Source organism: Sipha flava, unplaced genomic scaffold, assembly GCF_003268045.1.
Source record: "Sipha flava isolate LNK unplaced genomic scaffold, YSA_version1 88_pilon_pilon, whole genome shotgun sequence".
In the NCBI taxonomy this organism is placed as follows: domain Eukaryota; kingdom Metazoa; phylum Arthropoda; class Insecta; order Hemiptera; family Aphididae; genus Sipha; species Sipha flava.
The window spans coordinates 1,350,940-1,375,751 of NW_020273630.1; the positions used below are offsets into that span (position 1 = coordinate 1,350,940).

Sequence of the window (24,812 nt, forward strand, 5' to 3'; positions counted from 1 at the left end):
TGCTTTACATATAATCTGAACAATTCTTGGTTGAAATTTTTATAATATTTATGTACAATTCTAAATCGCCATAATTTTTCTACAAAGTAATGATTCATGTCTCACAAATTGTCTTAATAATATTCAATAAGTCCTACCAATGGTTCTCTAAAAATAGTCGGAAACTATAAAAAAATCAAAGGTCATCTATTTTAAATGCTTATTTTTTATTTGTATACCTGTATAGTAAAAACTTTAAAATACTCTTTAATTTTTTATTACCTGAAACGTACCCATAAAAAACACATCACTAATAAATTCTTCGTGCGTCTCACATTTCAACCAAAACACTTTATTGCTTACAAATTTAGTTTAAAAAAGTTTTACATAGTATTTTAGTTTTCTAAAGAGATGTAGTAAATACAAATTCCATATTTTTTTTTTGATGTTTCATTGAAAATTTGAGGGACTGTGAAATTATGAGCGAGTTGATATCAAGATTAAATTTATTATATATTCATCTGTAATTGAATATTTGTTATTTGAACGATAAATCTGAACCAAAATGTTAACAATATAGTACTTTATTTAATCGAAAATTATTCAATTAAAGATACTCTGGAATATATTTTAATTGAATGAACTCATAGTATTATGTTATTCTAATTATTTTTCCCCAGGTTTTATTTTTTTAGTTCTTACAATGATTTTTGAAAATTTAACATAATTTCATTTAAAAATTAAGTATTTTTAATTTAGATATAATATTTTTTGTTTCATAATTCATTGAAATTTGAGTTATTTCTCATTAAATACTTATATTTATAATACTCGTACACTGTACTCCACTTCAATTTTTATTTTGTAGGCAATACATCATTGTTCAACTATAATAAAATTTGATTGAAATATGACTTTGTTATACATTTTAAAATATCATAAGAAGTTAAAAAACTAATCTTATATATCCTACATGTCCGTCGTGTGTTTCATTTATAATATAGCTGAATGAAACTTATAAAATACTAAAATGTTAAAAATAAACCACAATTATTTTTAACTCGATGCACTCAAAATATGTTATACAAATCATTATTTTTATATACACATGTATTACATGTATAAAGGTGTAAAAATAACTTATATTGATGAATAAATCTTATTTGTGTTTAAAACTTTTTAATCCTTTATAACGTTACATACATAAAATCATTAATTATGATTTTTAAAGTTTTCTCTATGGAAAATATAACAAGAATAAACTCTGGTGAATAATTTAAAAAAAAAAAAATAAACTCTGTTTTACAGAAAAAATAATTATATTAGAATATATAAAAAGTTTATACTAGATTATGCTATAAAATAAAATAAAATGGCAAGACATTTTAACAAAAAATGTTACATCTTTTTTATATAAAAATAATGTAAGAAGGTACAAAAAAATATAAAAGAAAAATTAGGTTAACTTCATAGTTTAAAGATTATCACAATATATATCAAAAATAATATAAACATTTGTATCTATTTTAAAAATATAATTTTATCTCATATTGTAATGTTTTAATATTTTACAAGCCATGTGGTATATTGATGTTTTAAAATTGGATTTACCAATAAAATAAATAAGAACTCTTTGAAGAATTTGAAATTTTTTATTAAAAATAGGAAGTTTGATTGAAAGCTTGAAAAAATTAACTGATTATAAGTATAACTTATTATATTATTAATAACCATAGACATTTTTAATCCTCAATCCTTATATTTTAACAAGGAATGCAGCAAAATAACTTAGTGAAAACAATTACAAATTATGACTTAACATTAAGAGTTGCATATTTTTTATGATTTTGTATTTGTGACATAATATTATAATTCAATATAATTCTATCCATCTATAATACTATAGTTTTTTTTATAACATATACATTTATTTATTTTTAACTATTTATTAAATAATGATGTACACAAAATATATAACACCATATCAAATTATTAAAATAAATAATTACCAGCTCTAAGCATAATGCTTGTATTGATAGAAGATTGTATGTATTAATAATCTTGTTATCTATTGACTATGCTAAAAAATATTTTTTTATGAAAAGTTCAAGCCCTAATACAATGAATACACTTTATTCATTATTGGTAACACCATCAAAAATTACACATATGTGTTGCTCAGTTACTTATTTTTACTCATGGTTTCGAATTCTCAAAGCGCTTTTTCAAATGTATACCATATAAACGTAGTCCTAAATAGTCACCAAACCAAATCAAATGCCAACCACTTTATAGATAAATCGAATCATGTAATTTTCTACGAACATTAAAATTTAAACATTTCATTAGTAATCAAACGTATTACTGTTTTGGACTTATATTATAGTGTTAATACACTACCCATTATGTTTGAAGTTGTAATAATGAGTACACAAATATCTGGAACACATAAATATTAAATTATGAACAATATAATATATTGTACGGTATACAAACATAGTATTAGTATAAATATGAACAACAATTATAAAATAAAAATTATTATAATAATATTAAATATAGAAAACACTCTTGAAAACAAATTAAAGAAAATCGAAAAAATTGACTTTTCGCTGAAAACAAAAACAAATCAACTATCTAACTAATCAATTTATCGGATAGCTTCGAAATCGTTTACCCAACACGTAGCGGTGCTCTACGCATGTTCACAACATTAAAACAGTAAAATATTTTTATTTATTAACATTGGAAGAGAAAGACTCAATTTCTTGTCAGTAAATAAACTGTATAAATAAATTGTGCGATACTGCCGGGTGGTAGTAATCGTCATTTCCAACGGACTAACAAAGCACGAGAAGAGAAGAAACGATGGAAATTCAAAGAAATTGTATTCATGATTAAGTAAAATACCTAAGATCTTCCTACCCTTAGAAAATCAAGAATTCAATTTTATCTTTCCGAGTAAAGTGTGTTTGCGCAGTCCAATATTGAACTTTCCGCATAGGGGAACGCGTGCCCAGGAAAATATGTAAACCAATAAATGACGAAGAAATAATATGTGCTTGTGCTGAGCGCACAAGTCTCAAGTCGTTTTGACTTTTTCAAAATTATTAATACGTCCGTCCATACAGATTTTTCCTCGACTTATTGAATTTTGCGAGCCAAGAAAGAAAAGATTGAATATAATACACCCACGCCATGCACCGGGGGCGCACATAATATGTCTATATATCATATTTATATCCTAACGAAAATATTTATATTTCATCAGGTCGAATGTTTTTTTACGTGACCCGTTCGCCATCGTTCCCACTCCCGTTTACTATCCCCATAAAACTGAAACAGCCAAATCGTATAATTTACAACAAATATGCATTTTCTCTTAGCTGATTTTTTTCCGTAAAACTTTTTTTTTCTATTTTCTCAGCGCCGCACCCCCTCCCCCACCCCTCAATAGGTGGCAGGTTCTTAATACGAAGACAACGTATCGTTGTAGAATCGCATATTTTTCACTCGTCACGCAGGCATACAAATACGGCATACGCGTATCACCTTATGACGATTGTATTGTACAAAGGGCGGGGAAATATATAGGAGTTTGTATGGAGTTTTTATATGAAATCCAGAAGTCGTCTACACGCGTGGGGACTTTGAACAACAACAACAACTACAATGCGCATAGCTCGTCGCTAAGTCTGTTCAACGGACCGCGCCTACCATAATAATGTACCGAACCAACAAAAGGAGGACGCGCGCGAGAGTATAAAGTAGACCGGCCCCGTTCTATATTACAATAGTTGTGTGTGTGTGTGTGTGTATGGGTGTTCATTCGTGAAGCATTCAGCATCTGTTATCTGTGTACATGTTATTATTTATTAATAATGACGAAGATTGTTCATATACACGGTCTGTCTCGCGTCGTCTTGTCATTTTTCTCCGCGAAGCGTAATGCGAGTAAAAGTTGGAAAAAAAATAAATGGAAAAATAAGGGAAAGAATGATTCACGGTGTACACTTGTTCTTTATCCGACGCGTTTCCCTGACTGATTGTTAATTAAATATATAACATGCGCTCAGTCATGCACCGTTGCAGATTGCGAGTTGAAAACGCATTGGCATCTCTTTGTATGGAAAAATATAAAACATCCAGTTGAAATTGAACAACACGTCGCATGTACAAACGTGTATTGATAGAAACAAAAGTGGCACGAGGCGAGAGGTTGATATGAATCAACTTAAAGACCAAATTGACTAGTTAATTTAATCGGCTGGTTATGGTTAAAGTGTTCTCGGCGCACCAACTCGTTTCAAAGCTCTATTTTCTGTTTTCTCTAATTGGGAACGACTAACGCGCGCTATATATTAACCGTACGAGCAGTTTTTATTTCATTTCCATCGTGCGAACGTGTGTCGTAGGTTTGTACATATTTTATTCCCATTCGCTGAATAATCTACCATGGGGATTTTTCTTCCTCCGAGTTTTAAAAACACACTATTACTGATAAAAAGGTACCTCGTCGGTTTTTTTTTTAGTCTATTACACTACATTCCGTAATTAGAGATTTCACGCGATATGTACTGCCTGCATACTGAGTTAAATTATACATTTTTTTTTCGCTCGTTTAACAGTTTCGAAGACCCCGAATAATAAGCAAAAAGTTTTTTTTTAATTTAAAAAAACATTATCGGTGTATATTACTTACGATGGTGCTTATATTTGTGTTCGCACTTTATCGGTATGTATTCTTATATAATAATTAGTGAACTTACTTGGCTGTCAAAACTACCGTCATAAACATTTTCCGTTGAATTTTTTATCTTTCTTGTCCTTAAACTTCCTTTTTATTTTTTTATTATTTCGTTCCTACCATTTCACTTTTAATAATTCCAAAAATAAAATATATGCTCAAGTTGTTCACATGATATGCTTGAGATTTTTTCAATTTAAAGACTTTTCATACAAGCATATATATATATATATATGTATATGAATAATAAAGTTAATGCTATGACATTTTATCCGCTAGTGTTCACTCAGTGAATTAAGTTAAGAATGTTTTCGTAATACAGGACGCATAAATATTATACAAAATATATAACTGTTCTTTAATATAATATAATTTTACAACAGGTATGAATTAAATCATACTGATTCGTCGTCGGTACATGGATATTCATAAGCTTTTTTCGATTAATATTAATAATTTTTGATGAAATTCAGAGGAATAATAAATTTATAAATTCAATGCTATATGACATCTATGAGCTATTATTTCTCTTCAATCTGTTTGGCTCGTTTTTGGAATTCAAAAAATCGCGTGTCTTAGATAATGTCTAGTTCGTAGCTTTTACCAATTATTTCATAACATAGATGTGTTTTGGCATTATCTTCGATAAATCTACATTTCTTTAGATCATCTTTAGATTAATACCTTTTTATTTGTGTTCATAATCAGTAATGTGCTACTAGATTCATAACTTCAAACACACATCTTGACTCGACTACTTGATGTCCTATATGAAAAGTCAGTTACCATGTATGAACGTTTATGGAAAAAACATTAATGTGCGTATCTATATTGAGTTTATGTGTCTGAGTGTGTTGTGTTCAAAGTTTAAATAATACAATTTCTGTGGTGGTATATTATATACGTGTTCTATACTCTTTATAAATGAAACAAATTTTTTTTTGAATAGTATAAAATATTGCGAAGTATGTTTGTTGTTTATAAAAAATATCGTCTTACATTTGTGAAGAATATACAAGTACATATTATAGGCACGTAATGCAATTTTCCATAAAGAGTTTAAGTGTCTACTTTGTATAACAATGTTCACCTTCTTGTAAAGTGTATAAAATACATTGTTCGCTATTATGCGTCAATCGAACAATTATAAACTTTTTAGGTAACATTTTATGTATAAACAATATGTAAGGTGAAGGTGAAATTCTTTTCACGCAAAGTAGATACGGTTACGTAAACGTACACGTGCCTCATCATATCCGTGCAGAGGTTTGAACTATAGTTGATAAATGTGACAGCTCTTTAAAATTTATTAGATCAATCCCAGATTTTCAAGGAGCTGTTAAACATTTAAGACGATCGTTTTTTTTTTTTTTTATTATTATTATTATTTATTGTTTAGTAGTTAATAGAATTATTTATTCGTCGGATGTATTTTTAACATTATTATGTGAACGTCTAAATTGGATTGAAATAATTATGCGTACTTGTGTGGACATATAAATATATCAAACAAGACCTAAGACTTTTCATTACTAGTTTTAACCGCGAAAAATACATGTGGTTTCGTAGTAAATATTTATAATTTTCTAAATTCAAACTCTATAAAAAGCTGATAATGAAATTATGGTCTTAAATTAACAGTATAATAGTCGAAAAACATATCCCACTTAAATTCATTCGTAAAATTGTTTAAATTATGATTATTAAAATTCGTTTTAATATTTACTTCACTTGTGAACAGCATTAGCTCTGTTCACAAGTGAAATTTAAGGTCATTCGCTTAATCTAATGTTTTTTTACCTATTTTTGTTTAAGTGAAATACCTAACTTTAAAAACTCTATTTTTTTTCACTATTGGAAAATATAACAGTTTATGATCTCCTTATTTAATTTAAAGATTTTAATGAAAATAATCAGTCACAATATCGCATTTACCACGTAATTTGTCATGGAAGTTTTATTTTAATTTAAAAGTATAGAAACTTCTCTTATTATCATTTCCCTTTTGGTTAGTAAAGTATGAATATTGACGGCGCTAACTTACTATAATACCTGTTTCCTTGACAACGAAAATAAAAATGAGAAAAGTAAAAAAACTTTATGGTGGAAATGAAGGATAAAAATGACAAGGATTAAGATAGAGAAGGATAGCAAAAGGATATCATATTTAGCAGATATAAAATCTGATTTAAAAAATATTTACATAAATCATGGCATAGGTGCATGACTACAAGAGTATAATGATATTTTTATTTTTATATTTTGTAAATACTAAGAAGAATAAATATATCAATATGAAAAGTTTTATGTGGTTTCTTTTTAAGTTTCGGTAAGTTATTCAATAGCTGATTTTCTACGTATTAAAGGTTTTCATCTGTGTTATATGTGATTTATTCGTTTCCGACACTTAAAAAAATTACAATGCTTATCCTCAATCAAGTAACGGTAATTTGAATATGTTTTGTATAAAATTAGTTTTTTACATCAAATGCATATACGAATATAATTATATTTATCGATAACGTTGGTAGTTTTTTTTTCCACTTCAGAAAACATAACGTTTTTGAAAATTCAATACAACTTGAGTCATGCAATTGGTATTTACGAATTAACGAATAACAGGATGATAAACAGTGCAATTTAAAAATTAAAATTCCCACTTTAGATTATTAATTGTGAATCGGTCCTATAATTCGTAGTATATAACTAGTTACTGCATTTGTATTTAGGTATTTTTGATTGTATGCACTTTCCAAACATCTCACCGCGTAATATACACATGCCGCACATATATGAACAGGTACACTCGCCGTCACCGCGAATGATTCAAATTTATTAGTTAGTCTAATAAATTGCCATCGTCGTCAACGGCGGTTGTGGCATTCTTCTGAGTTATTGTCACTTTTGAACCCACTACGAAGTATTCCTATTTAATACGTCTATATTCTTCTTGAAACCCTTTCTGACGCGGCTACCGCACCGTTTCGTGTCAGAGTCTTATCATTACCACCGAGAGCATTCGCCAAACTTCCGTTTCCATTCTATTACCCGACTTTTCGATCCATTCATAACGTCACCGCCCCGTTGTACATTTATCTCCTTAACGTCAAATGCGCTCTGCCGCGCGTTCACCATCTTTCCGCCCACCCACAGCTCTCTTATCGGCCAGCTCCTCTTCTATTTATTTGACGAGTATTTGCCCCGTCTATATACTATACACGCGCGCGGCAATTTCTATAGCACTATGCTCTCCGAGGATGATATACACGTTATCCTACGGCAAGTGGCTCTAAATAGATGAGAAACACGTTGAATCCCGTGAATACCTTTACTCAACATAATATTATTATATCCTCTTGCCACGTGTATTTGGAGAATATTAAATGTTTGTAAACGTTTTCTTACATTATATTATAATTTACAGTTACGATTTATCGATCAAGAAATGTATAGTATTGATAAAAATGAGTAGAAAGATGGTATTATCCCATCTTTCCTCGGCCACTAAATTGTTGCCAATAGCTGTTATATCGCAGCCATGACGTGTAACACACACACACGCAAAATATAGTCAATAATAATTCAGTTATTGACTGATCCACGTGTACTACAAAATATTTGAATGTAGAATCTAATCTCGACTTCGCCACGCACACATCTTTAAATTCGTGGTAGCTATTTTGTCACAAATGAATTACACAAATAACCCTTATTTTTTGTACCTAATTCTTGCCCGTTGCCATGATCCGGGTCTCGACGTTATATGTTTCCTCTTCCTACCGCCGCACCATATGTTAGGAATGACTCACAGTTACTCTAACGTGTAACTCGAGTTATGTATGATCATACATATACGAGTATATCTGTTTATACATCATTTATCTCTCTGGCATGTGTGATGTTATTATATTCACGTATTTATATTTATTTATATATTTTTTTTTTTCAAAATAGAAAATTAATTTGTTACGAAGAAAAGACAGTTTATATTCAATCGAATCCTTCCTAATCGTTTATCCCGCACACAATAACGGTGGCTTGGCAAGTTCTAATTATCGATAACTGTCCGGAGGCGGCCTTTCTGTGATCATCGGCCACTGGTTTATGCTGAAGGGGTGACATCACTATATTGCAAGTCGGGTCAAAAGCTCAACGCGTTTGATGTAAACTAATAATGACGTACCCCAATTTCAGCGTATATTTAATGCATATTATATACATATCATTATACATACATAGCGGAAAACACCGCAGTGCCGCAAAGCATATAATATACAGTCTATAAAATATAATACATTTATAACCCAATCGCTTTCATATTATTATAATGATGTTATGCCTTAACTGTAACAAACCGTACACATAACATTATTATACCTATATACGAGTATTTATATTGTATGTAGGCTAATGGTGTATATAATAGTATTATATTTATATTTGGTGAAAAAAAAAATATATTTTAAGCCCATGGTTGAAAAAACAAAAACTTATAATCTCAGAATAATAAACACGGATTATGAATATTGTATATACTTTAACTAACTATTTGATTTGGTTAATTAAAACGAGAAGAAATAATAACAGTGTATAATTTATAATTCCTCAAAGGAATTACTTGCTTCGGAAACATTCACAAGTTAAATCGATCTTAATACATCGAATAATAACGTTGCACCAACGCGATTATCATAATATTACATTCAACACAAAGATCAAATTCATTATGCATCATTTTCTGATACGGTTGTAAATACATAATTTCGTTGGTAATAAATAATAATAATAAATAATATTTTTCAGTACATCAGTGGTATTAAAAATTCACAACCCACGTCGTGAATATAATTTTTTCGCAGTCCATATTAATAATATCAACGGAATAATTATGCCTTGAATCGAACGCTAAAAGATAGACGCCTTGGAATTATTTTTGAAGCATCGTTGAATAGAAAACTTTTTTCTTAACTTTTGAAATCATATGGCGATCCAATTTTAAGTCACATGCGGCCCATCGGTTTAAAACCACGGCGCGCGGTATATACTAAAGCTAGTAAACACCAGATATATCAATTCCAAAATGAATTATAGTAACTAAAATTGAATAAAACTGCTCAGGTATAATACCAAATCATTTCTATTTTTAATCCAGATTAATTAATATTTTTTCATGGTAAAATATGCTATAAAATTATACCATGTAAATAAATACAGGATATTTATATAATTTCTAACCAATTTTTTAATTTGTTTATAACCATTCTATTAGTTTATTTTATATTATATTTACAAAAATTTCCAAAATTAAATACTAAGAATCGATATATTAATTTTTTTCAATTAGCTAAGTTATTTTCAATTTGTATAACTTAGAATTTATATACATAATAATAAAACGTTAAATTTTAATAACATTATAAACATTTATTTGCTGAAACTACTGTCAATTATCAAATATCAATTGTACCGTAAGAAATATACCTTTTCTGAGACATTTTAAAATGGAAAACCATTTAGGTTTTTATTCAATGTCTTTGGAGTCAAATTATTTCAAAAACATTAATTTGAATATTCTTTTATTGTGTTATAAATTACAATATAGATCAATTAATATTGGTTTTGAAGTTACAGCACAATTTGAGTGTATTTACTCGAAAACTTATACAAAGGTTCGTGGTGGAAACTCGAAAATAATTTTCGTTCAGAATTAATTTTAAAGTTTCCGAACATCTTGGATGGGCTACGTGCAATCGATCCACTATTAGGTATTTTTGCTACCGGCCGAAACCTGCAAAAGCTCGCAAAATGTACATGCGAAACATTAGCATGGGATTGAAGACCGTCTGCAGACATGTCCAATGATCGATCGGACCAGTTGTGCGCGCGTCAATAATAACAGTTTAATATGATTTTGCGCGGAAACGATATATTACGCGTAACATGGTTGTCGCCGTGGTCGTATCAAATTGCGGACATTTATTTTAATATGATATTCTCCTTCTTGAGGTGCGCGTTTCGTACCAAGTTTTTCAATTTCCAGAAAGTGAAATTAATAACTCTCGGTGATGAAATCCGTAACGCACGAGATAAAGCTGCAAATCTCGTCCCGAATAGAATGCTTTTATTTGCCGTATATACGTTATTTACAATGTCGAATCCTCGTTGGGAGGGAAGACGGAGAACACCATGGCGCAGTCCTTTGCGAGAGTCGCAACCGTATATAATATTTTACGCTTTGACGTCGTCGTCGCGGCACACGAGGCTCCAGCGAACAAATCAAATTCTTACCGAGCCTCTCATCCGTATTAAAACGGAACCAGAGAAAACTTAATTTAATAATGAACTCCTCCGCGCCTGATAAGAAGAATAAGCATGGAGAAATTGCTCTGGTGACATTTTTTTTCTCCTTATTTTTCGCCAATTCTTACTTTTACCACTAGGTTGTGAGACGAATGTGAATTTTTCCCCCGCAGCCAATATTCCCGTCACGTTTTCATCAGTGATCCGATTTTTTTCTTTTCCTCTCCACCGCGTTTCTCGTCCAGAAATTGACACGGCCACCGTAGCCGACCTTTTGTCATTAAAGCCGTGCGCACGTCCATTTGCATATATTATATATACATGCGTACGTACAGATAAAAGTCGGATTATTTAACGCTTTCGGCATTTTATCCAGGCCTGCGATAGGTTCTCTGTCCGATCGCCATCACCGTTTGTTCGTTATCCGGCCGAGAAAAGCCAAGGATAAAAATAATGACAGTACAAAAATATTCTGATGGCCGTCTATGACTAAATCCAATTATTAGCTGAATGGTAACAATATTATCAACACATACACGATTCGGCTGTGTGCTAATTATGTATAATGTGTATACAGAGTGTCTCTTAAAGGCTTACATTTTTATTTCGATATTTGATGCGTTACAAAAGATACGTCAATTAGGTTTTTCATTTAAATCACGCACAACGTCTTATTACCACATTTGCTAATTTTTATCGAACTAAATATCAATGTATTCATGGAAAACAAATAATGAACAACTTTTTTAATTTAAGAAATAATTTACTATTTGTAATTCCTCGTGTAACATATGTTCGATGATTTTTATAAAATTTACTTCACTTTATTATAATTTATAATTTTTATAATTTTATTACTTTGAAAACTTATAACCATGGTATTATAAAATTTGATTGAAAATATAGAATTTTTATGCTTTATTTCAGTAGCCTACATTTTGTTTAGAATTTAAACGAAATCTTCTTCCGTTATTAATTTGATTTTCAAACATTTTCTATATTAATATACGTGTTTCTTCATTGAAGAAATTTGTGACCATATTTTTTTTTTTAAATATAAATATTAATATATGTATTATACATGTGATACCTATGATTGGACAATATTTATTCTAATATATTTACTATAGAAATGTTTGAAATTCACTTCTTAAAATTAATGGCACATGATAAGAGTTATTACAAAAAAAAAATTATAAAACTGTACCTATTGCTTTTATATATAATTAAATTTTCAAAAACATATCGAAAAACGATTTTGAATTTTATCGGTATAATATTAAAACTGCATTTATAAAACTCATAAAAATGGCAACAGTTCTACTTTCTTAAGTTACATTTTTAGATTTATGTTCATCAAAATATTCATAAAAATATGAACACTCTGAGACTTTCAAATAAAAATTTTATTTGTTCCCAATATTTCCATTTAATAGCTTGGGATGTTTAGCAGATGATGGTAGAATTATTTTAACAATATACATTTATAATAAAAACTGTTATAATTATATAATTGCAATTACAAAGTAAGAATTTTTAAAAAAATATTATATTTAGGTTTCAAAAATAAATAAATAATTATTTATGTTTTCCAAGTTGTAGTTTGAATGACATAAAAAAAAAGTTATTCGGTATAATATATTTTAGGTAAATGACTGAGTTTCAAGTTACCCAGTGAATGTATTACTTTGTACTATTTATACCCATTATATATTATATATTATTTATTTTAATATTTATATAATTTATATATACCTTTTTGATGTTTATTTATATACGGTATCGGACAGATGAAATTACCTACTATTACTACAACAGGATAAAACTTCTTAATATGCAGGTTCAATATTTTTCGAAAAATCCTAATTTTCGAATAACCTATATCCATTTTACGATGTACTAATTTTAATAATTTTTTTTCGTTAAAACGAGGAAAAGAAAAATAACCGATGATAATAGTAACATATGATATCGTTTGTTTACGTCGTATTGCAATATGCGCGATCATACTGATCGCTGTACCGATGCGTTCGAATCATGTTATTAGTGGGAAAAAATCCTGGGAGTGCCAATTCGTGTTTTTAGCGAGCAGAAGCGTTTTATTCGTTCTTTCAAACGTTTTTCGTCCGGTTGAATTAATATCAGTAATTTTATTGGTGTTACTTTATCGTTGTCCTGTTCCACCGAACAATACCGTTCGAAAACGTTGATGGCAATACGAATTAGAAATATATATTGACCTGGGTCTATTATTCACGACCTTTAAATACGTAGTTATATACTTTCGTATTTTCGTTGTAACCGATCCGACTGAAAAAAAGTACATTTAAATTAGTCTGCGATAAATCTTCGAATTCGCCAAAAAATGCATAGTAGTTCTACGTCGGCATAACCCTACCGGCAGCCACTGCAGAAGGCATACAATACAAGTGCATACGCGGTATTGTATTTATAATTTCCTTATTTCGGAGAGTTCATAATACAATTCAATCCGTTTGCCAAAAGTAACTCACAAACTAATATAATAGTCGAAAACTAATATTATTTTGTAAAAAAACGATACGCATCATATTTATTCGATTTCACTCTTTCGTTTTTCCGTACTTCAGATATTCTCGAGCACTATTCAATTGTATTTTTCCGGTTAACAATGTTTACACTTGAACATTCTGCGTTTCATTGTACTGTTACTATATCACATTACGTATTTTCTGAAATAATTCTTTGGGTTTGTTTATCCTTGCTTATCAACTTCACTGCGTCTATGTATTATGACGTTTCACATTTCCGTGTACTACTAGGTATCAGAAGTTTCGCAAAACTTTGCGTGTATTAAAGGTTAAAACTACGTAGACTTTAGCAGCTTATATATCCACATTGACTCTTTGTTACGAAAAAAAAATAATATGATTAAATAAAATAATAATAAATTTATATGTATACATCATATAAGCGATAGTATAATTATATTAATGATATATAATATTTGTGTAAATATTCAAATTCAATTATACCATAGCGCAGTATAGTACTACAAGTAGTTTAGTTAAACCTTGAAAACTAATGTGATTGTAATGTACTACGTTATTTAACCACGCAAGTATAGGTGTTTAGAAACAGAAAAAAAACAGTATTTAAATTGTCATCGTTGTAATACATTGTACGTTCTTTGAATTGCAGTCGTGTTGCCTGGAGAGTGGCCTCCGGAGGAAGCAGAGGAGCCGATTTTCTTCCCAAATGATAATAGTGTCAAGTCAAATAACGGTGGTAACGAATTACAAAGGGACGAAGTTAAATCAGCGGACCATAAAGAAGAGCGAAACACACCTGTTGGAGGTAATTTCTTTATGCGTGCGCAGTATATTATTATTTTTATTTTTACGATGAAAATATGAATTTTACAAAAACTTAGCATCTCCAACACGGCTTTACAGTTTGTTTCATTGTTTCCGTACCGTTCTACAAACGGAAGCATAAAACATCACGTAGGGGCTCTATTGCGTTTATATATCTTATACATTCATCTCGTTAGTTATTTTACTAGGCAATATACATACAATATCAAAATCTAATATAATTGAAAACAACAACGCGTGATTCTGTGCAACTCGATTACATAATTGTTGTGCGTTAGCCCATTAAAGGACGAGAGTATATTAGAGTGTGTGGGACGATCAAGGACACCCGCTCGTGCATTTATTTATATATAAATAGTAGTCGCAATTAATTGAATTGAATTATTCAGGACATTAAGTATATGGTGCGGTATAGGGATTCGGAGCACATTCGGAACAGACAATGGTCATCGGATTAATGATTTGCGCTGTAGACAGGAGGTGTATATGTATATATATATATATATATATATAAACATGCAAGTTGCACGCACGCGGATATAATCACACTGGTAATATATATATGGTCTGTTGGCGGTAAGTCGGCTGGAGGGTATGAGGAGGTAAATGGCTTTCAATAAGCCAAAACAAGCCGACTAATGAAGTCGTATTTTTATTTTGTCCGAAACATCGTACATATATATACATGTAGGATACGTATACACTTTAACTGCTGGATATTACAGTAGCTGTGCTCGAGAGATGGATTAGGACGTGAATTATCTCGTCGGATTTCGTCGTATCAATATACTCGTATGTATATATAACCTCGGGATATACCGACCCATGTAGCGGATGAAAAATACGATTACTACGAATACAGCCCACCCACTCCTTTTCCTCCCGACGGCACATGGTTTCAATCGAAAATCAACGACCCCGTCTTCTGCTACTAATGACGATGCTGCGTGTCGCGTGATGTGCCCGTACTAGGATAGAGTAAGCCTATTAATAGCATTGCGTCGAGTAAAATTATACTAAATGTATGTCACTACGGCACTACAACGTCGATCCGATGTATTTATAATACACGAGGGTATACTTTTCAATCAACTGTGTACAACAAACACAGGTAAGATTTGATTGAACGCAAATTTAACTCAACAGTCTGATGTCATGGAGCGTGCGAGTTGTTGGTGATCCACGGTGTCGAAAATCTTTAAAATGTACAGCAATGATACATTTCGTGACATAGTTCAGTTGATTAAAATCCTGCACATGCAAATGGCTCGCAACAGTTATTATATTAAATCGTTCAAGATTGTTTAAAATTATTAAGTATATTATGTGTAGTTATCGTAAAGATTTCAATTGTAAAAACACATTATGTTCTCAAAAGGAACATGCATAAGGAAAACAACACATTTCTAAAGCAATTCAATATTTTATATAGTTATTCTATTACTGTCCAGTACTTCGAATAATGACGAATACAATTTAAAAGTGCTCAAAAATACTTTTCACGATCTAATTTTCGATTGAAGGATAGCAGTGTGAAATTGTTGATGTGTTTAACGAAAATAATGGCATAGAATAACGAGAAACAAAAATATAATTGTAAAATCGATACATTCAGGATTAAGAATTCTATCAATTAATATTGAAAAACCACATAATAATTCGATAAAATATTTATTTGAATTCCGATCAAGAATTTATGTCCACCCATTAAACTCGAACCCCATTCGGATGACCCATTTGGTCGAAAACCACGCGCATCATAAAATAATCTTTTCTTATCTATGTACAAAATCCGTTAGCAACGGACACTTAACGTTTATCGTTTTGACTCGTAGTAAAACGGTAGCGTCCATAGCGTAGTCCGTTTAAACTTTTATTTCAATGCGTAATTATCCTTCAATGGTGTTTTTCCTCTCCAAGGACTATCCCAATAATAGTTCACCAAACAATCGCGTGCGATATAACTCGAGCAGGTGTATTTGATCGCGGAAACAACATGAGTTATTTCTAGAAAATTCTATGTTTATGTTGAATATTGTATGTACTTCTATATAATATTGTAATATTCAGTGACACAACAAAAATGTATATTTGAAATACTTTAAATATTGTCCCCTCCGTGCCGGTGTTTGAAAAGGACTAGTGCTTCAGTATTCTGTAAAGCTTTTAAAAAATGCGCGCGTAAATCCAACTGTGGATAAAACTGTAAATATCTTACCGTGACATATTTTTTACAGCGAGTATGTAAAAGTGAAAAATTATTACTCGTTTATTCACAGCTGTATTGTATTGAAACTTAAAAAAAATTAAAAATACATCCAAAATCCACTATAAAACACAGACACACAAACACACCCTCACACACGTGCATTTTTTAGGGAAGATTAAAATATCTCAAAATATCATTTACAAATTGCGATTGGCCTGTGTTTTCACAATGTGTTCTTCGACGATCCGTTCGAATTTATATTTAATTATTCCCGTACGTTCGCCGTTTTCCTATTTTGATAATTGCGACTGATAGGTTGACTATTATACAAAACTTTGAATCGTCGTCGAGACTAATGCATTACCAACCCACGGTAATAGGTGACAGATACGCATTTGTACGCGTGACCCCTTCTCACGAATTTTTACGGCGTATAATTGTTTTCGAGACGGAATTTCTCCCAGTTCAAAGAACGCGTTTGTAACTATATTAAAAATTTCATGACTTTGAATACATAACTACATCCGTAAGTTTCAGAGGTATCCAAATTAATTTTTAACCCGATTGAATTGCACGCTTTCTAACAATTAACTTTAGATGCAATTGGAATTACGTCTGCGGAGGAAACTGTTTAAATCAAAATTTAATAACAAAGTTGTGATGTTTTTTATTTTTTTTTTAATGATTTTCGCAACTTATTTGCAATGTTGCCTTATATTTCACTAAAAATAAATGTTTTCGGTGTTGTATCCTTGTAGTTTTTAATAAAGCAGGATTAAGAAAAGTTGAATTGACACAAACGTAAATTGAAAGTTATCAAACAAAATCACGAAGTTAATAATTAACAGGACTTATTCACGGAAGCATATATCCAATTAGGTGAATCATAAATCATACAATTACAATGCATAAATTTTGTGTCGAACAAAAACTTCCACCGAAAATTATAGTCACAAAATAATACGTCAGAGTGTACGTTAAGACATACGCGTTGGTATCCGCGAAATTGCTAATAATAATATGAATATTGTCGATAACAGCTAAACAAACACAATTATACCGTTGATTAATTACCATTCAGCCGAATAATATTAATATATGTGCATAACATTAACAATAAACGCGAAATAATGTATGTATACCAATTATCTGAAAAACAATAACAATCGTAAGTATAACACATTTCTATGTATTGATAAAATGGTAACGTGACTGTTGTGTTCTACAAAGAATACAGAGAAACGTTGTAGGGAGAGAAATCCGCTGGTTATAGTTAGAACATGATAGTAGGAAGCTGCAAAACTATATATTTCCGTGTACGCGAATAATTTAAATTTCAGAGCTTACCAAATTGTTATTTCACGAGTACGCGTAATGTTATTATATATATATATATATAAGGAAACAACTCCTCTGGGTACGGGCCGGCATCCTTACAGGGATCAGAGTTTAATGCGTTTTTAAAACGCTAGTAAAATAGACGAGTTTAAGGTGGACCGTTCCGAACCCATTATTATTACCGCACAGTCGGAGTACATTAGCTCGTCTGTCTGTCCTCATAATATAATAATATATGATGTATATATATTATATATTGTGTTGTATAGATTTTTATATAATTGGATTTGAAAACCAAATTAGAATAACTGCCGTACGATAAATCTCATTGCAAACTAAAAAAATGCGTGCAGATAAATTGCGTTGCCAAAACACCTAAGTGATACATAATGTTATTACGTTACGTTATGTCCTTGAGTCTTTTGACATGACGGAATATTCTAGATTATCGCCGTCGGCTCATGATTGTACGCAATATGTTCGGTAATAATATGTATGCGCGGGCTACCGTGTTGCCGTTCCCTCTACGGGGTTGCATATCGATGGCCGATAAATTTTTTATCTTTACGAGTCTTAGCGTTCTTTTAATCAATAAATAAACGAAAATATTTATACCCTTATACGATAAATTCAATGTTTATAGTTTTTAATACTTTTAGAACTTTTACGATCGTAATTTTTGCATACAATTTCGTGTTAGCGAGTGTATACGCGTTTTTGTGACCCCAATACCGTATAATCCCGCTGTACGTAAATAATGTACGTGTACATATATGTATATTTATATTTATATTTAGTATGTAGATATATGTTAGGTTAGCTTCGCGGATGAAAATTATCGAACCGTATTTTCGTAACACCACAACACTGACCGACTCTAAGCACATTATATTTTGTTTACCACATAATCATAATTACTATTATTATTGATATTTTGTGGAAATAAACGAGTTTTGTATAAATGGTCTACCTAAACTTTTAACTCGTTACCAATTAAACGCATTAAAACGATTCGGACCGTTTTTGCCGCTAATAGAATAACGCCGTACACACGCACACACACACACGTATAAATACGTATATATGTATGTATTTACACATGCGTGCGTGCCGTACATAATATATTTATGTGATTTATTCATGCTCGGCAATGCGTTTATATATTCAAAGAAGTTTATACTAATCCGTATAAGAAGCGATTTGGTAGATTATAATGAAATTCATATTTATGTAAATTGGGTAAACGTTTCCCCGCACAAGCTTTTGTTTGAAAGCGATGACATGGAATCTTAACCCGAAGAAACAAATCTTTTAATTTATAACGCCAAATGGGAACATGTTTATGTGTATGGTTTATTATTATCATAAACACAACCGTTTTAATTTATTTGATTTTAATTCTATGAGAATTTATTAGTGCATGGACTTTGAAATGTACACGTAGGCATCTTCAATAAAAAGTGCTGATGATCTTCGTGTCAAAATATCTATACAATAAATATTTCATCATTAAATACCGTTGACTGTGTTCGGAGAAAAATTGAAATTCCATCTGTTTATGCATTTTTCTATTATTATCTTAATTATATTTTGTACATTTTTTAATTTTAAAAAATACCGTGGAAATCGATTTTTAACGTGTCGGAGTTTGTTTCCTCGTGGAATTAAAACTTTAGTTTCAGACAAAGAGAAATGCGATTTTTTTTGCTCCACCATCGCCAACTTAATGCTTTCCTACGACTTTATTGATTAGAGCGAAAAAAATTCTTCACAGAGAGAAAAAAAATAAAGGAGTAAAAAAAGGTAAATATTACAATACATAGAAATGTATTCGAGGAGAAGAGAAATAACTCGATATTTATGCTCGAGGAAATCGTATAAAATATTTATAACATGCTCCGTATATAGCATCGAAACATTATGCGAAAAGAGTATTTGTTATGTTTCCATTTTGCTCTGAACTAGGCTATAAAAATGTTAATGAAGACTAATACGACCCCAATTCCTATCAAATGAAGATATATATGTATGTTCGCACATTTTATTCATAGAAACGAAAATTTATTTTTATCCATTTTTAGATTTTACAATAATACAACACAAACAATATAATGTTTGTGTCAGGGCGATAAAATATCATTATCAGATGATCAAAACGATGTTGGACTACTTAACGTTTTGTTATTATCATGCTCGTACATAATGACAGTAAATCAATACAGTGCCGATCAACCTTCTAATGTGAAAAATACAGTATCGTAATGAAAGTTAATCTGAAAATGTATGTTTAATAAGTCATAATATATTACATACAACATATTTACAATATTTTAGATCGATTTATATTATGAGAACAATATATATAAATATATACTTATGTGTCCACATGAAACGAAACTATGCAATTCACAATGTTTTTTTTTTTTTAATTATACATAAAATCAATATAATTTAAAAGAAATACATACTTCACTACTACGGTGATTGTATTTATGTTTTATTTAATTTTATTGTTGTATCTATACATTTTTCTTCTTTTCATTTTTCTTTTTGTTAACCACGTTATTTACTTATTTTTCTTTTTTTCAATAAACTCTAACGATGTTAGGAAAAAAAAATCATAATAATAAGAAACAAACTGAATAACATCAACCTTCGGAAATTACGTCCCCGATTGGGAATCGAAAAATGGCATCCTAAGTTATAGTAAAGTATTCTTATCCAAACCGAAAACGCTGATTTTTTTATAGAACCTATCTGGAACCATTTATTTAAACGTATCTGCAATAATTTAGCAGATCCATGTGCCAGTAACTTATCCTTTAGGGTCACCCGAGACGCTAAAACAACTCCCCATACCCGCTTTTAGACTCTTATAGAATAGTTCACCTGGTCGAAATTTTGGGACGTTATGGCTGTATTTACGATTTAAAGCTACTTTTATTTTAAACGTTTTTCTCTATCTTCCTTAATATATAAATACATATACGTTTCCTTTCTCTTTCAGTCACCCCAGAAGTTTCTCTCGTGAATTATTATTTATACCTTTAACCGTTTGAGGAATTCATATCTCACATATTACGTGCACACACAAATAAAGTGAATTCCCAATCATATGATTAAATATATAAAATACCATTTATAGAAAATATGTATTTTATATATTAGTGCATAAAATACCATTCCCAAAGTTATTAAAATTGTAGAGTTGAATAAAAAATATTCTTTTGCAATTCATTATGAATATAAAATAATTTCGTAAAATATTATAATGCTAATAACTCAGTTTTTCGAACGTTACTATGATAAAAATATTCATCCCTGATTCAATGTGCCAATGACAGATTTTAATCAAGCTCAGAGTTGCTTACTGAGGATTATAGATTTTGGATTTTAACATAATTTAATAAGCAAGCTGCTTAATTGTATCTAAACTGCGTAAGTTTATAACGCATATTAACCGCACGTCCACAGATTAATGAGTAAGATTTAGTATGCTTTACCGATCATATAATTAAAATACATAAAGCTTGAATGTAATTAAAAACAAAAAGATTTTAAAATGAGACTTCAAATACGAATTTTTTTTTTAATAAAATTATTCAATGCGATATAAATTTGTAATTGATACTCATAAAATATTAAATGGCACATAATATTTTAATTTCTACTAGTTTTAGTGGAATTACGAACTTCACTGACATAATAATGCGATTTAAAATGTACAATAAACATTTGTATATGTACAAAATAAATTAATAATTTTTTCTTTTTTTCTCTGACGGCACTTTAGCGAAATACAGTATGTAGCTTGTAATCAAATCCATAATTCATATTTAAATATTTATCACTTACGTTAAATATTAATGTTGATCTTCAATTCCGATTGCATTTAGTTGTTTCCGCAGTAGGTAGTATTACTGAAAAATTGTATGTTTAAGAAAAACGAAAAAAGTTTCTTAATTTTAATGATACTAGTTATTCCTAATTCTGAGAAATTGCATATTGCACTACATGGCGTAGTATGTGGTATGTGTGTGACTTGAATATTTTATGTTCCTTCGTAGAACACAGTAGTAATCCAATTCTTACTAGAATACATTCCACTACTGCGTATAATAACATGTTGAAACAACAGGTGTCTAATGTTTTAGCGTGTACATTATAACCGTATTATTATCATGGCATTTTGAGTGCGAGTTGTTGACTATCTAGATATTTCGATTGTTAAATGACACATATTATTTTTATTGTATAATTTATTCCGACTGGCATTCCATAGCTTGTTATACATCTTAAGTATAACTTATTGTTCTTCGACCCGGATGGTCCTCGAATCAGTGCTACATCATAAAAGTTTGATCGATATTCGTCGGATACCCATTAATATGAGTATAATATTACGATATACGCGACAAACCTGCAGCTAAGGGGGTAATCATCATCAGCAGTAGGTACCAGATTTTTGTGCGTTATACCTTTTTAAACCAATCAATCGTTAGGGTCTCGTGATTGCGCTAGGAAAAATGTTTCGGACGTGTAAAAATAGCTTCCACTCAATAGCGTTCCCTGTGTCCAAAGTCTACCTTCATTTTTAATTCATGAATAATAAACTTCAATCACTTTGGTTCGTTTTCAACGTATGTAAATAATTAAAATGTTTAAAACCAACATTAGCTGTATTAAAATAAAATGTAGATACTCGGTTAATACATTTTTTTTTTATTTCTCTTTCATTTTAACTATTAAAATTATAAGTAATAATAATATAAGAAGATAAATTCTATATGCAAATATAATCAAATTCATAAAATTAATCTCGATCGTAAATTAAACTTATTATATTTTATGTGCTTATCAATTACTTAGGTTAATTTATCCAAAAATAAAAAAAATAATTTCTCTACCCAATATTACAAAAAACTTGAAAACTATTTCAAAAAAACAAACAGTTTGTTTGTAATTTGTTTCAAAAAACTGTTTGAGTTGAACTTATTAACCTATCTTAAAATTCTCTTTCGGGCACGCATTCCACAAACGAACCAGTATGTCTTTAAAATACCACAACTTTCTAAAATCTGAAAGCAATACCAATATTAAATTATGGAGATTATGCTTTTGTTTCATATTACTGATTCGAAAAGTATTTGTCGTCTCAATTATTTCCATTGACAATACACACTAGTACGACATTAAATTATAATAATTTTATATAATTCGATTATCCATCGAGGCCACATCGAGTTAAAAGTTCGAATCGTATTAGTTGTTTACAAAATAATTACATTGTGATGCTTTTTTTATCCTGTCATTTCCTATCCATTCATAACCACCGCCTCTTCTCCCAAGTGTTCCCTTGTAATGAAACAATTGAATTATGAACAACGATCTTGACAAGGACTTCAATATCAATTACGGCTACAGCTGGAGTCTCCTCTACCAGCATGTCAAAGGGGATGATGACGGAATAGGTTGATTGAGTGAATACTGTTGGGGTGCAGGAGAACATAAAGGAAAGTGTCGACTAGATATAAAATTATCCTCGTAAAAATCCGCAATAGTTGCTCGAAACATTTTTTTTCCTCTAAAAAAATCCTGTTGGGAAACATGAATACGGATCACTACGAATAAATTTCTAACGTGGTTTTTCAATACCTCCCCTACCGCACCACCCATCCTTAAGGACGACCGCGTTCGCTTTCGGTGTTATGCTTATCGTTATTGTTCTCTTCGGTGATTGACGTTCGAACGTGTTCCAGGTATGCCGCAGCACACGAAGAACAGAGAGACCGGTCAAATCAGTGGCGGCCGCCGTCTGATTGGCCTGCTGGTGGGAGCGCTGTCAGCTATCACCGTGCTGGCCGGCGCATCAGTGGCGTTCCTCGTCGTCCGCCGGCGACGCCTGATCCGGCAAGTGTCCCGTCGGAGTCGCAGTACGTCGTTCCAAGAGTGCACGGCCGACAAACCGCACTTACCGCCGGCCATACACCTGACGGTAAGTCTGAGCACCATGCGCAGCGCAATCTTACCAGCCGAGATGGATTTCCCGAGTGGGTGGAGTACGCGACTAGGGCGGTAAAATTTAAAGGGCTACAAATTTTATAACGGTTTATCAAAATACACCATTCGTGTAAGAAAAGAAAAAAATCCTTATTTTATAATTACGAAAAATGATGTGATATTCGCAATTGACTGTCCAAACGACGATGGTTCGTAAAAGTTAACGTCTTCGTCAAAATTCGAATGAATTGAGGTGCTACATACTTAGAGGTAGCTACATTTAATAAATCGGGGTAGCAAATGTTTAGTTCCTATAGGCTATATATAGCCATAATAAAGTTAAACCCGTCTCCGCTTACTTGACTTGAGACACGGATTCAACCCGTTGGCTCGTTCCCAGACCTATTGGTAGCACATCAAAATTTAGGTTTTGTCCCTACATTCCTGTGCTCTTGTATAAACTACTGTCCGCAGGGTGAACGACATTAAGGTATTTTCATTTCGTAAACGTTTTGCAATTCTCGACCGCTGTTTGCGCTGATAATATATTGTACATACAAGTTTTAATTAAACTACCTATTCGTTTATTTAGATGTACAGTAGAAATCGTTTGTTATGACATTCAAGGGACTAGTAAAAATTTGTCGTAATAACCAAAATGACGAAAATAAATTTAAAAATTCAATTATACATTAATATAAACGTAATATTTTATTACAATCGGAAGTGGTGTGATGCGGGTAATATTATAGCAGCTTCTTGATCACTAAAACAGGGTAGTTAGGTAGTGTTGTATGACGGAAAACTTTAGCATATAGTTTGCACTTTTGACATAAAATATTATTTTATATTATTTTGTTTGGACCCGTTAATTTTAATAAAT

The 24,812-nt window shown here is 30.8% G+C and overlaps 1 protein-coding gene across 1 annotated transcript in view; it reads left to right on the top strand.

Annotated features, from left to right (window-relative positions):
• The window catches only part of LOC112693509 (discoidin domain-containing receptor 2), a 347,933-nt gene that overhangs the window by 246,313 nt on the left and 76,808 nt on the right, over positions 1–24,812 (top strand). Inside the window, exons 9-10 of the mRNA XM_025568621.1 lie at positions 14,207–14,362; positions 23,689–23,924. Of these exons, the coding sequence (XP_025424406.1) occupies positions 14,207–14,362; positions 23,689–23,924 (392 nt within the window). The remainder of the gene's footprint in view (positions 1–14,206; positions 14,363–23,688; positions 23,925–24,812) is intronic.